The sequence below is a fragment of the Lipophrys pholis genome (genome assembly GCF_963383615.2).
Source record: "Lipophrys pholis genome assembly, chromosome: 17".
NCBI classification, from domain to species: Eukaryota; Metazoa; Chordata; class Actinopteri; order Blenniiformes; family Blenniidae; genus Lipophrys; species Lipophrys pholis.
Window position 1 is genome coordinate 21,956,007 of NC_137643.1, and position 13,505 is coordinate 21,969,511.

The 13,505-nt window shown below is 45.9% G+C and overlaps 1 protein-coding gene across 5 annotated transcripts in view; it reads right to left on the reverse strand.

The window, feature by feature from the left end:
- arid1ab (AT-rich interactive domain 1Ab) overlaps positions 1-13,505 on the reverse strand; it is a 72,268-nt gene that overhangs the window by 37,144 nt on the left and 21,619 nt on the right. For 3 of the 5 annotated variants that reach the window (XM_080484402.1, XM_080484400.1, XM_080484401.1), the window contains exons 2-3: positions 7,099-7,320; positions 458-1,309 (exon numbers count right to left, since the gene is read on the reverse strand). In XM_080484402.1, the coding sequence (XP_080340528.1) occupies positions 458-1,309; positions 7,099-7,320 (1,074 nt within the window). The remainder of the gene's footprint in view (positions 1-457; positions 1,310-7,098; positions 7,321-13,505) is intronic. The other 2 variants (XM_080484404.1, XM_080484403.1) reach the window with 1 other exon arrangement.

Sequence of the window (13,505 nt, forward strand, 5' to 3'; positions counted from 1 at the left end):
TGCCAGGCAACGTATGACAACACAGTCGATGGCACGCCGATCTAAATAACTGATTCCTGGATAAAAGTTGCGTCCCATGACAGAGGGTGATTTGAATATTTGCTGTGTTACCAAACAATGAGTCGTGGTGGAGGTAAACCTCAGTGCTTTACATCACAGCCTTTTCTATGTGGCTTCAATAGGAATATATTGGTTTTTACCATCCCTATCCATTGTGTTGAGTTGTTGCATTGTGTTGTAGATCTTGACGCTCGCGCCGTCTCTTTAACAGAGCGGGGACTCTCTAATTAACCAAGTAATTAAAGTTTAATTAAGCAACGAGGCGGCCCTGCTTTGCTTCTGTCAAAGGTTCATTCTAAACTTCTTAAAGCTGCTGCAGAGTTAGCGCCGAGCCGAGAGTCAGCTACTGTTGGTTTTAATGAGCGGTGAAGGTAATGGAGCTGAGCGTGGGTTTTACCTGTGGAGGAGGGGGGAACCTCTGGTATGGCGACTGCTGCTGCTGCTGCTGTGGTGGTGGTTGTTGTTGTTGTTGTTGTGGTGGTGGTTGTTGTTGTTGTTGTTGTAGAGGGGGGGTCTGGGAGTAAGGTGAAGGTTGACCCTGCTGTCCATGACCTGGAGGTTGCTGGGCTTGAGGAGGCGGCCCCCCTGGTTGTTGTTGCTGCTGCGATGGCCCCTGCTGCTGCTGCTGTTGTTGTTGTTGTTGCTGCTGCTGCTGTTGCTGCTGCTGTTGTTGTTGTTGTTGTTGTTGTTGCTGCTGCTGCGGGGTTTGTTGCGGCTGCAGCTGCTGCTGTTGCCCTGGTCCGGCAGCCTGTGGGTACCCAGGCTGGCCCTGTGGACCCGGCTGACTTTGTGGACCTGGACCATGTTGCTGCTGCTGCTGCTGCTGCTGTTGGTTGGGGCCGTACGGCGGCTGTCCGGGCTGAGACTGTGGGGGCTGGCTGTAAGGGGGCTGGCCCGGCGGAGCGACGTGCGGACCCTGGGATTGTTGGTACGGAGGTCCTGGCTGCCCGTGCTGCCCGGGCGGCTGTGTGGGGTGGCCCTGCTGGGTGTAGGGGGGTCCGGAGCTGCCTTGCGACTGGCCTGCGTACGGGGGCTGCTGCTGCGGCTGCTGCTGCGGCTGCGGCTGCGGCTGCGGCTGTGGCTGCTGCGGCTGCTGCTGCGGCTGAGGCTGCGGCTGCTGTGGCTGCTGCGGCTGCTGCTGCGGCTGCTGCTGCGGCTGGCCGGGGTGAGGTGGAGGGCCGTGCTGGCCGTAGTAGCCCTGGCTCTGCTGGCCGTAGCCCCCCGGGCCCTGTTGTCCAAAGGCCGGCATCTACACATAGAAAAAAGCAGATTGGTTAAGATCAATCAACATTTATTTACAGAGCCCTTTACAACACTCAAGGTGACCAAAGGGCTTTCCAGTTAAATCAGACAGTAAAATTAGAAAGAAAAAAATTAAAGAGAAGAGTAAAAACATACACTACATCAACAAGAGTAAAATCAGATCGATTCAAAATAAAATTATATCAAGTGTCACCAAATTATTGTGTATTAAAAGCCAGTCTGAATAAAATATCAACAGTTTATTCTAAATGTGGAGGACCACTGAGATAAAGAGCTACGAATGTTCAGAGCCTTGTATAACGTTTTCCCCGGCGGCTCATTAGATCAGTTTTACTGGCCCCGTTTTTTCACCCATTCAGCAAAGGAAAAATTTTAAATACTCATTTCAATAATAGCTGTGATTTATTTATCCTATACATGCGGCGAACCCTTTAGATTTTACTGATTCCATCTAATTATGCAACATATCACAAATTGAATCATTAAATAACTGAAGTGTAATTTCAGATCCGCGTGTGGATCCCTAAGGAACAAAGGGACAAGTTTTTTTTTTTTTTTTTTAATGCAATGCTCTCCCAAGATCCCAAGATTGGACTGAATCAGGGTTTTGAACCACGACAGCGTTAGCTGTCACATGTAAACAGAAAGTTGTGGCAAACAACAGTAATTAATGTGAATGTGACACACAGTGTCAGACATCACAGCAAGGCCCCATTCACACGGCCCAGGCGTTGATGCGCAGAAGCAGCTATTCTGTCGTCTATATGAAAACGGGTTTGGAGCGTTTTTGAAAAGTTCCACTTCCCCCCAGTTTCCATGGAGACAGAGTATTTTCAAAAAGTTCCACCTCGGGAGCCATTTCGCCAAAAGTATTTCAGTGGCTCCAAGCACCGCTGTCGTGTAAACTGGGCCTCATGCCGGTGATAATATTCACTTCAGGAAGTAAATATGAATTCTACTTGTGGTATATTAAAGCAGTTGAGGACAAAATGTCAAATGTTAATTTCTTTTCATAATAGCTTGGCTGTGTCATATATTTAAAAAGAAGAAAAAGAAAAGAAAAATTCCTCAGTTATTTTCAACGCGATAATAAAATAGAGCGCAAGACCAGTCACACCAGTGACTGAAAACTCCTGTTGACTCCTATGAATTTGTTCGTCAGCCAATAACCAACCAGGATGCTTCACATAAAGCCGTACAGGTACCAGTCCATTGAACGAGCAGTTATTTCAGATTACGGTGTTTATTATCGTGAGCTCCTCTGTTCGGCATCAGTCACTTTCTGAGCACCGGAGTGTTTGTACTGACAAGATCTTTTATAAAGCTGCAAAACAGATAAAAATAACCCATTATTTTAAGTTCCCTCTTTGACTCCGGTGTGCTTTTCATTCTCGGCAGAGTAATCAGAGTATCTCTTCATCTTGCTGACGGATTCAAAGGGAAAGACAACAGTCAGTTCCCCGTCAGGCTGAGCGGTGCCGTCCTCGCCGCCAGCTGATCAGTCAACGGCACAAAAGAAAAAAAAAACATCCAAGTGTTGGTATTCAGCCGTGCGTCGCTTTAAATTACCGGCATGGAAATCAAAATGGAGTTTTGACTTCATCTCCTTGAACTCTGATATGAGCCTTTTCATATTGGGCTCGATCCTGCACGCCGAACGCCTTTCAATACCGTGTTTTCGTTTCATTACCCTCAAGGAGCGTGGAAGGAGAAAGCGCTGACCTTGTGAGGGAACACTGTAATATAAAAAGATGAGTGGAAGAGAGAAAAAAAACCCCAGCTGTGTTTGGTTCTTTTTTTTTTTTTTTTTTGGAGGGAAGGGGTTTTCAGCTACTCAAGAATTCAAAGAAAGATAGTAAAGACTCGGAGCGCATTTAAAAAAAAAAAAAAAAAGAAAACAACATGAAGTGGCTGCATTGTATGGGACTGACAAAGGCGGACAAGCAGTTTTTTCCTCTGCAGGGCTTTTATGGAGTCCACGGTCACACCAGGCAGGCCAGTGTGAGATAATCACGCCACACAATGGGCACCAGACCACAAGCAAGGCAAAGGCTTTCGCCCTACGGGATTCCCTGCCTGCGTTTCCCTGCTCGGGCCGACTGCCCGGCTGGGGGAGTTCAAGAAGGGGCTTATCCCTGGATGCGAGCGAGCCGCTCTGGAAAACGGGAGGTTTGGCGTTTTCCACACTGGACGACTGGGCGGCGAGGCGCCGCCCACTGCGTCCGCCCAGCGCGGATTTCAGCATGAAAATCAACCAGACAGTGAAAAATTGATGGACTGCTGCTCTCTTTGGGTCCGCAGCGGTAAAATAAGAAAGGAAAAACTTCTCTTCACTGTTTGAAAAGTCAGTAAAAAAGATGCTGAATTTCTAGTTTGGTTGGGCTCACCATTAACTTTGTTGGTTGTCTATGATCCTGTGCATAATCCCGTCTGAAACGAAAGGCTTTTTGCAGCTCGACTTCAATGAGCAGTGTGTAATCCCCGCTTCTCCTCTGTCTTGCTGCTACGCGCGCTTTAAAGGAATAGATTTCGGAATACGGTTATTTCAGAGGTTTTGGGATACATTCACTCCTTTCCCTGCCAGCAGTGAGACGATGCTGCTTTGATGTGGGTTCATTAAAGCGGGAGCGAGCGGCTGGTTGGCTTTGCTTTGCATAAAGTGGGGAAGCAGCGAGTCCGTTGAAGGCAGTGACACCTCCCTACTTACCTATCAGCCCCTTTAAAATTCCAACTGAACCTGTCATGGGCGCCATACCTGGATAATGTATTTACAAAGGCTTCTCACGTTCCCTGCTTGGCTTCCACAATTACAATTTTATCTCGATATATAATAAAGGTCAAGCTGGTTGACTTATAAACACACATAACCTGTCCCAGATCAATTACTCCATTCATTTCCCTCGGTAGAGCGAAGGCTTCAGCTTTCGTCATGAGCGGTTGACTTAATGGAAAGTGTTGCTAGAAACATTTGGGGCTGCAACTCAGCATGTGTTGACATGTGTGATTCACAGCAAGAAGGAAACATAGCATTTTGCTCAGGTCTGCTTTCATACATACATTTTTAACGGCGTACCAAAAGACATGGACAACATACAAACCCTCCGTTATGATAAAAGGGTGCAGATAGAGTCTGTGATAGTCCAATAGAAAATTAGTTTAACACTAAAGAAGAAAAACAAAATAAGTTTGATGACAAACGACAAATTTACCGGCAAATTTGGACCTAAGAAGGACAATTTTTTCCGTTGAGCCTCATTTAAACTACAACAAACACTTTTCTCTTCAAGAAGTTCAGCCTTCTTAAAACAGACTCAACTAAAGAACTGATCTATACTCTTCAAAATGTAGTTCCACGGGCTGATTCAGTCCTGATGACTTCCTTCTTTAATGAGCGCCGACATTTTTGTAATCAACATAATAAAACACATACTTAATGCTGCACGTGTGTTTTACCACGCTTAAATAAAAAATGTATTAAAACGTACTGTCCACAGAGTGTTCGGAATGAGGAATGAAGACGCACTTCTTTGACTTTATCGCAACTTTCTGTTTTTACCCCCAGAGAGAAATGCTTGGCGATTTATTCAGAATCACTCTCTATATCAGGGATGTCAAACATAAGGCTTGTGGACCAAAACCGGCATGCAAGAGGCTCCAATCCGGCCCTACAAACCAAGCAAAGAGTAACAACTTCAAAGAAAATAGGGTGTTTTTTTTTTAAACAAATTTCTTAAAAGTGGTGGACACAACACAAGACAGACCTGAGCAGAGATATCAGTGATGCTGCCAAACTCGCATTAGTCTCAAAGTCATGTTGTCAGGGTAAGTTTGTAAAAACATCCAGGTTGCAACAGCTATAAGAGAAGTTTTCTGGACATTCCACTGGACTTTGCACCAGAAGGTTTCTTAAAAAATATTTCTTTTGTCAAAATCCAGATATTTTCATCACGTATTGCGTCACAACAAAGAAAAGGTTAAATTTAAGTGTTATTATATTTTACGGGTCCGGCACACAACAGATTAAATTTGTCTCCAACAACCATCACACCCAAACATAAGTACACAATCATACCCAGTGGGCCATCATGATCTATCAACATGAAATATTCTACTTCGCAAGTGACCGGATTTCAAGTGAAAACTTCATAATTTGTCTCATCCTTGCTCGTACGGCTTCCCACAACAACAGACTGGCAGTGTATTGTCAGTGCAGCGAAGTGCCTCTGGTGTTACCGTGATCATAGTGCAGAACGCTCGTCAATCACACTGAGCGCAAATGTGCCACTTAGCATCACTTAGCATGAACTTAGAGCCCATTGAGCACCACAGCCTCCTTTTCCTTCGCCTTGCAGTGTGGTATTCCAACCTCAGACATTTCACACACACCTGCTGTTATCGCCGCCACTCTATGGTTTGCACAATTAACTTCTTGGTAGACTACCGGTCTTTTCAAACCGAGAGGTAGCCATTTTTGGTCTCAACTTTCAGCCAGCTTCATTCATCATGCGTTTTTGAAGGTCATCATTTGGACACTATCAGATGGATGGAAAGAGAGCTTCCAGAAAAACAGCAAGAGAGACGGACTTGCCAAGCAGCAGAGGTCTCGTGGATCTGGACTGGCTGTACCTTAACAACTCTGATTCATGAGTACTTACTGTGTACTCCTCACCGACCTTCAACTGCTAAACATGTGGAGAATTCATTCCATGAAGTGACTGTATTTGCCGTTCGCTCCCATTCCCGTAGGTCAACGACCAAATAAACGCTCGACTTCCTAAACTGGCAGGGATGAAAAAAAAAACTTATTAACTTGTGGTCTGGACTTCAAACCGCGTTCCAGACCATGAGTAAGTACTGCCAATCTTCCGAATGGTCCCATTAAAAGTCCTGTCCTAAGGCAGGAGGTCTTTCATTTTTAATAACTCACCGGCTTCACCTGCTTTCCACTTTGCAGTATAACAGAGACAGTGCAGGTCTGATGTTGAAAGTCTTTTATGCAGAAACGCCCCTTCATTACATGCACAGGACAAACACTCCTGGGTTTTCCTCACCCAAACAGTGATTTCCGACCTGAGCTCACATCGTCTTTGCACCGGATCACCCCGAAAGTGACTCGACCTTTTACCTTGTGCCGCAGACTCTCTGACCCAACAGGTCTGCAGTCATGTGCTGCACTTTGAACTTGACGGCCATGTCTTTCTGTGTCAACGTTGGGTGTTTTACACATTACACAGCTGAACGTGTGGTTTGTTTTTGTTTGAACACACAGGTTGGAGTCAGCGGTCTAAACCAGGAGGTTGCAGACCTTTGAGAGGAGCGAGATGGAAGAGGTGAAGAGAACGGAGGCATCAATGGTGGAGTAGAAAGAATCGGTGCTTCAGCCAGTATCTACAATCCACTCATTGTGTGTTGGGGGCTTTTACCTTCAATCTGAGGCACCTGCTTTTATTCAATAAGGAGAAAAATCGTAATCCAGTCAGATTTCTTCTTTCTTTACCTTCGAGTTCCACCATCGGTTTCAGAAACTTCACCATCATCAGGTTTTGTTCACGGTTCTGTTTCCAATTGAATCCAATTACTTTTTAACTGTGATTTTTGTTAATAAATGCTGACTAATAGAGAATGACATCTTGCCTCGTCAAAAGTGACTAACACCAGACTGGGATTGTTTTTTGGAAGGGACAGTTTTTTTCCAATGTGACAAAGATGTTCAGGAGTACAAGCATTGGCCCGTCATAATGGAAGCGCTATCTGTTCGCAGCAGTAATGACTGACCTGCTGTCCGTACTGCATGCTGCCCATGGCGCCAGGGGTCCGGCTCTGCATGCCCATGGGGTACCTCTGAGGGCCCGGTGGTCCGTAGCCCTGCCCTGGGTATGAGCCTCCCTGCTGGGGTCCGGGCCCTGTGGGAGGTCCTTGCTGTTGCTGAGAGTAGGGATTGGGTCCTCCATATGGCTGGCCCCGCATCTTTCCCACCGGGTCCATCGGGACTGGAGGCTGGAGGACACACAAGCACAGGACATGCATCTGTGAGGTGCTGTGGTGAACGGCGGGGCCCGCAGTCCCGACATCAAAAACGTACAGGAGACGTTCGGCTTTTGAGATAATTGTCTGTCAGCCACTTGCAGTTCTGAGGGTTAATGGTTATGCCGAGTCTACTGCTCCTATTAGACTGTGCAGCCACACCCTAAGAAGCTCTATACTGATGCAACTGATGGGATGGTGCTCACAATGCAAGCATGCGCCATAGAGAGGAGGAAGAGACATCGACGTTGCGAGTGCAGGTCAAATTTAGCTCAAGTTATTTTGGAGCCATTCTCCTGTGGGTTTTTGTTGGAAAACGGCATTACTCAGCACAAACCATGACTCTGCCTTTGCGAGCGTCATCTTACTGAAGCAGTTATCAAGCAAATATAGAACAAAAAAATAAAAAATGTGGGGGAGGGGGGTAGGGAAAACAGTAGTGGATTTACATTCTTACTAGAAAGGGAAAAAATTGGCCATGAATGAATGAATGAATGAATGAGCCGACTACATCTGCCAGGAGCGTTTCCCTGCCCAGGAGATCATTGTGCCAGTGGGTGGATCTTGTTACGGCGGAGACGTCGGGGAGAGTTGCTATGAAAATAAAGCTGAAGGAAGTGGAAGTGTCTGCGGTGGCTCTGGAGCCGAGCCCACCCTGCTCAGCTGGAGCCACGTCAGGACAGGAGGAAGAGGGGGGTGACCCCGGCCTAGTGTGGATTTGGGAGGGATCATCTGGGTGAGTGACGTGACCGAGACCCAAGCGTCTCTGGTTCCAGAGCCGGGGGAGGGAAACAGGAATAAGGAAGATTCATATATCAGCAGTTAGAGCCAAGGTCATAAAGTGTAAACACCTAAACTCAACACTTTGCCAATACTGTAATAAAGCAGCTTGTTTATCGCTGAAAAGAAACTGAAAACAATTGCTTAACAGGGTGTCCTGCTGTGCTGCCAGGGTCCCCATCACACCGCTGGCAGCCCCTCCACCAGCCCGTCAAACCGCTGTGGCGTCTGGAAGCACGAGCCACAATGAGGGCTTTGAAGTAGCAACACCTCCTGGCCCGCTGACCTCGGGCAGCAGACACAAAGCTTTCATTGCTTCCCACGGTTATTAATCTGTGTGTGTGCTCGCATGTGTGTGTGTGTGTGCTTTTCCTCCCCCAAAACCTCTTTTCCTTGGTTAAGGGAGACAACCGCCAGGGCTATTTATAGCCGAGCGAGACGGAGAGGGCAGTCTGCCGAAAATGTAACAGGTCCCAGCTGCACTGCTGTTTGAACCCGGGCCAGGCCTTGCTCTTCCTGGGCTTTAATAAAGCAGCAGGCTTTGGCACTCTATGAATGACAGTGCTGCAATGAGAGGGAGGGGGGCGGGGGCTGCTGTGTGTAAATATGTGCACGATGGGGGGAAACTGTAGGTGTTGGGAGGAGGGGGGGGGGGTGGGGGGGTGGATCAACAAACTGTCAGTGCGGTCAACCCAGCAATATCCTTGATAACCTAGTCCGCTCCACGTTTTCCCACCAGCCTCCCCCAGGCCTCTCTCCTGAGCTCCTCCAGGTTCAGGAGTGTGTGTGTGTGTGTGTGTGTGTGTGTGTGTGTGTGTGTGTGTGTGTGTGTGTGTGTGTGTGTGTGTGTGTGTGTGTGTGTGTGTGTGTGTGTGTGTGTGTGTGTGTGTGTGTGTGTGTGTGTGTGTGTGTGTGTGTGTGTGTGTGTGTGTGTGTGTGTGTGTGTGTGTGTGTGTGTGTGTGTGTGTGTGTGTGTAGGGGTGTTACTACGCTCCCTTGGGTCATTACAGAGCGCACCGTGAGGAGAAGAGGTATCATGCTCCGGTAGGCCCTGTCCCATGACCTCTGATGCACTTTAACACCCCACCACCCTCCACCACCGCTGCCACCGCCACCCCCACCTGACCACCGCCCGCTGAGCAGAAACCACCTTGTTGCTGCTTCTCGGTCTATTTCAGACGGGGGTGTTTGTCCAATTAGGGCAGAAACACGGAGAATGAAGCCAGAAGACTCTTCATTCAGACAGAACGCTCGCTATAGCGCTTTACTAATGAGCTGCTTATGAAGCTGGACGGAGCCTCCGGTGTCACACGGAAAAGTATGCAGCCAAGGTGGGACCAACAGGTTACCAAAGTAGCCACGCTAAAGGTAAAAACTATTTCTCACTATGGCTGAATCTCCTAGCTTTCGACGGTTTTAGTCATTGCTATTCAGCAACATGAATGCCTCTCACACCAGATCGTACGCTGCCTTATCCTTTTAAGAACGTTTGAGTCTACCTCTACTGTATTCCAGGTTTCCAGCTCCCGAAACAACACAGGCACAGTCCACATGTCCCCCGAACCGGAACTCAAGTCACAGTGAACTGAGGTCAGTGAAGCAGGTGATCAGATAACAAAAGGTAAGTATGGATGGAGTGTGGAGGCAGTCCAACAGCACCTGTGATTACTGGATACCGTCCAACGTTCTGACACTATTGGTCACAAATATGTTCTGAAGAACGAACAGCTCGTAGGACTGCCTCAAGGTAAAAACCTTTAGACACATGGTGCAAACTACAAACAATATAGGTAGCATAACATCGATTTGCATTTATAATTTAATTGATAAACTCATAGCTTTAATCCAATATGAAGCCTAAATCAAAGAAGTAATGTCGATTTCCTCTGCTTGCATATGAAGATGTAACGGCTTTTTCTGTAGTAAACCTCTCAAAATTAAAACTTGGTGTTTTTTAACTTTATTCTGTCAAATGCTTCTTATTATTCGATGATCTCAATGCTAATCAAAAAATGGTTGCAAGTAGCAAACGACATTTTTCATAAAACATCTGGAACAAAAGACGGCAGAAGTCTTCGACAACACAGAACACAAGTCTCCGTCTGACTCGGCGTGATTTACAAAATATACTGTCGGCTGAGAAGTAAGGGGTCCATTTAGAAACGGATATATCCTGACATATTGCCATGAAGTGTGAAAGTCATCGATACTAAAACAACAGTGATCTCTGGTCAAACTTCAGTGCAATTTATCGCAATACTGAAATCACAGTGATGTACTGTGGTGCTGAAAGAAAAGCATTGTTGGCAGTGAAGAAACATTGCAATCATGTCAGTAAATCACTGTTTTGCAATACTGAAATCAAGGCGATATGATGATGAAAACAAAGCGATATATCATGTAACAAATCAATATATCACGATATTGAAAACAAGGTGATATATTATGAAGCGAGGCAATGAACCCCTCCGGTGTGCGCAAAAACAATTTGCGATACTGAAAGCGGAGCGATATTTTGTAATACTGAGAGCGTGATGACATACTGCAACACTAAAAACAATAAAGACGCAATAAACAATGACTCCTTTGACGGGGTGATATAATGAGATACTGACAGCGAGACAATACTGTCAACAAGGCAATAAAACCAGACACTGTTAGCAAGGTGTGATACTGTAAAAAATAAAAGCAAAGTGAGCTACTGCAGTTTTAGCTAACATTTAAATATTAATACTGATTCAAGCATCCAAACAGTAAAGCAGTTGGTACTATTAAAACGCTAGATGAATGAATCCCTGATATTTATAGTCAAAAAGCAGTTCTGCGACTCTGCTGGAATACAAACAGTTCAACTACAGTATATCGACTACTTAACAGACGACTGATGACTTTATATTCATAAGGATGTTAATCCTGCCTCCTGACTCCTTGTTTATGACCCTTATCCTCCTCCAGTCACATAAACACGTCTGTACGCTGCAGGCTGGGAAGAAAAGCTATGGCTGGACCTGTGGCTGCTCGAGCTTTCATTGATCTGTTTACCAGGATTTTCCTTTGCATTGCTTAAGTTGTTCACGTCTGACACACCATTACACACCCTCCAGCGTCCCACAGCGCTTCGGCTCCAAGCTCACCAGAACAAGTTTGTCTTGCGTCTGCTATAGAGCGATCACATCCTGCCACACAAGACAAGAGCTTTAGTCCGAGGACTACCAGGTGTGCTTTTATAGAGTTGTTTAGTATTTAGAAGCTCCTCGGAATAGAAGGGATAGAATGCGAAGGGCTTGGAAACGAGGCAGCACATCGAAGTATAAACAATCCAGTTTGTTCAAATATTTCCCCAGTACAAGGGAACTTCTTCTGCCGCTTCAAAAAAAGTCAGGTAAAAACAAAACAAAAAAGACGGAGAAAAAAAGTGTTGATTTCTGACGCACCACAGGAAAACGCCGGTGACTGGAAGTGGCGAGGGCGAGATGGGCACAGTGGAAAGACGATAAGGCGTGTGGCGCGACTGAGCTGAGTGCCGAGTCCTTGTGCTTTGAAAGACAAATGACTACAATCAAGGGCTCGCTCAAAAGCCTGCCATCTGCCACTTACTCACCGGTGAACCAGCGTTGAAGAAAGTATTCCACTGCCCAGCGTTTTAACTTTAAAGTGAATTTTTTTTGTGGGTGGTTTAACGAACATTCCCATCATAAATTCTATGTTTTGGCCGATGCACCAGAGTTCACCAAGTTTAAGGTTACTAATCTATCCTGTGAGAAATGGGTCAATTTAGTGATAACAGTGTGGTGATATAATAGTATAGAATAACCTTTTTCTCATCGTGGAAGAGGCAAATTCACATCTTTACAGACAAGAAAGTGACCTTTTGCTACGATCAATACTCTTAAGGCCCCTGCATACTCCCTTTTTGAACCCATAAGAACAAGAGGAAAATTCGGCAGTGACGTCGGCCAGCTGCCAAAAAAAATAGCTTTTTCAGCAGGACCGTTCATACTCCGAGGACAAGCTGTCGAACTCGCAGGCCACGCCCCCTCACATCAGCCACACGTCTGTGAAGCGGAGTTTTAACTTAATGGCACACTTTATTTCTGGCCTCCAGTGCTTTCAGAAATACACTTCGCTGAACTGTTTCAGGGATAAAACTGAGTTTTTGTCCGAGCGCGATGTTTGTCCAGTTTTAACTACAGGAGCTGACATCTGTTCGTGATGCCTTCAGGTGCATCGCGTAAACCTGCACTCCGACATTTATAACGAGCTGCGGGGTTCACACAGTAGCGATGTTACAAGCTAAATATGATTAAAATATGACTGATAGTCATTAGCGAGGTGGAACACGCATGCGCAGTGCGGCCAGAACGGTCGGCACAGCCAAAACAAATTTCTTCGGCCAGAGGGAGCTGAACGAAGGAAATGACATCATTTTTGTTTGGCAAGACCCGACACTGCCAAACTTTCTTCTTGTTCTTATGGAGGATGAATCTGCCTTAAGAAGTCAAGCCACCAGCTTTAGGAAGCTAATGCTGCCACTGACCTTGGGATGTATAATGCTGCGTAAAAGACAAACCAGAACAAGAACAATAACAGAATGTATCAGAGAATTAGATATCGGTTTCTTGCATTTGTGTTATTGCTGCTAAGTGATAGAGAGAGTACAGTCATTTAGCTTAGCATCAGTCGCAAGTGCTCTATTGCAAACATGCTAAACTCTATTGGACTAATATTAATGCACAATTGTTCTTCCTCTCTATCCAGAGATGGTAATGACATTTTGTTGAATAGAAATGCTACTCATTGCATCAAATAATTAAAAGAGCAGTGTGTTTGCATCAACCTGAAACAGAACAAGATTAATTCACGACATTGCAACATGGTGAGCAAACTCATACACTGCATGTATATTTCAGAGCAACGGAAACAGCAAGAGAAGCTTTTTTTGTCCCAAAACTCCAACATGGTGCCGCGGCACCACGGCGCGCAAACTCAAAGTAAACGGGCCGCTTCCAGTCCCAACAAAAGCAAAAGGTGCTTCCTAGTGTGACAGCTGAGAAGTAGCGTTATCTATCTTCACCACTGAAGAACAAGCTGGTGAAGCAGCTTCCAGTAACATCAGCAGCTGCTGGTAGATGAATCAGGAAACAAACATTAAAATCAACATGGTTTTTTTTAGAGGAATCGCAAAACTTCCCTTGTGTTTTAGGTGACCGTTTACACAACAACTGTGCTCAGAGTCACCGAAAGTGGAATTCTTTTGACTCTGTCATTATGGAAACAGGTAAAGTGCCACTTTTCAGAAACGCTGCCACTGTGTGCACACACACCATGGCCGCAGTGAATGGACGCTCTCTACATGTAGAAGACGGCGCAATGCAATT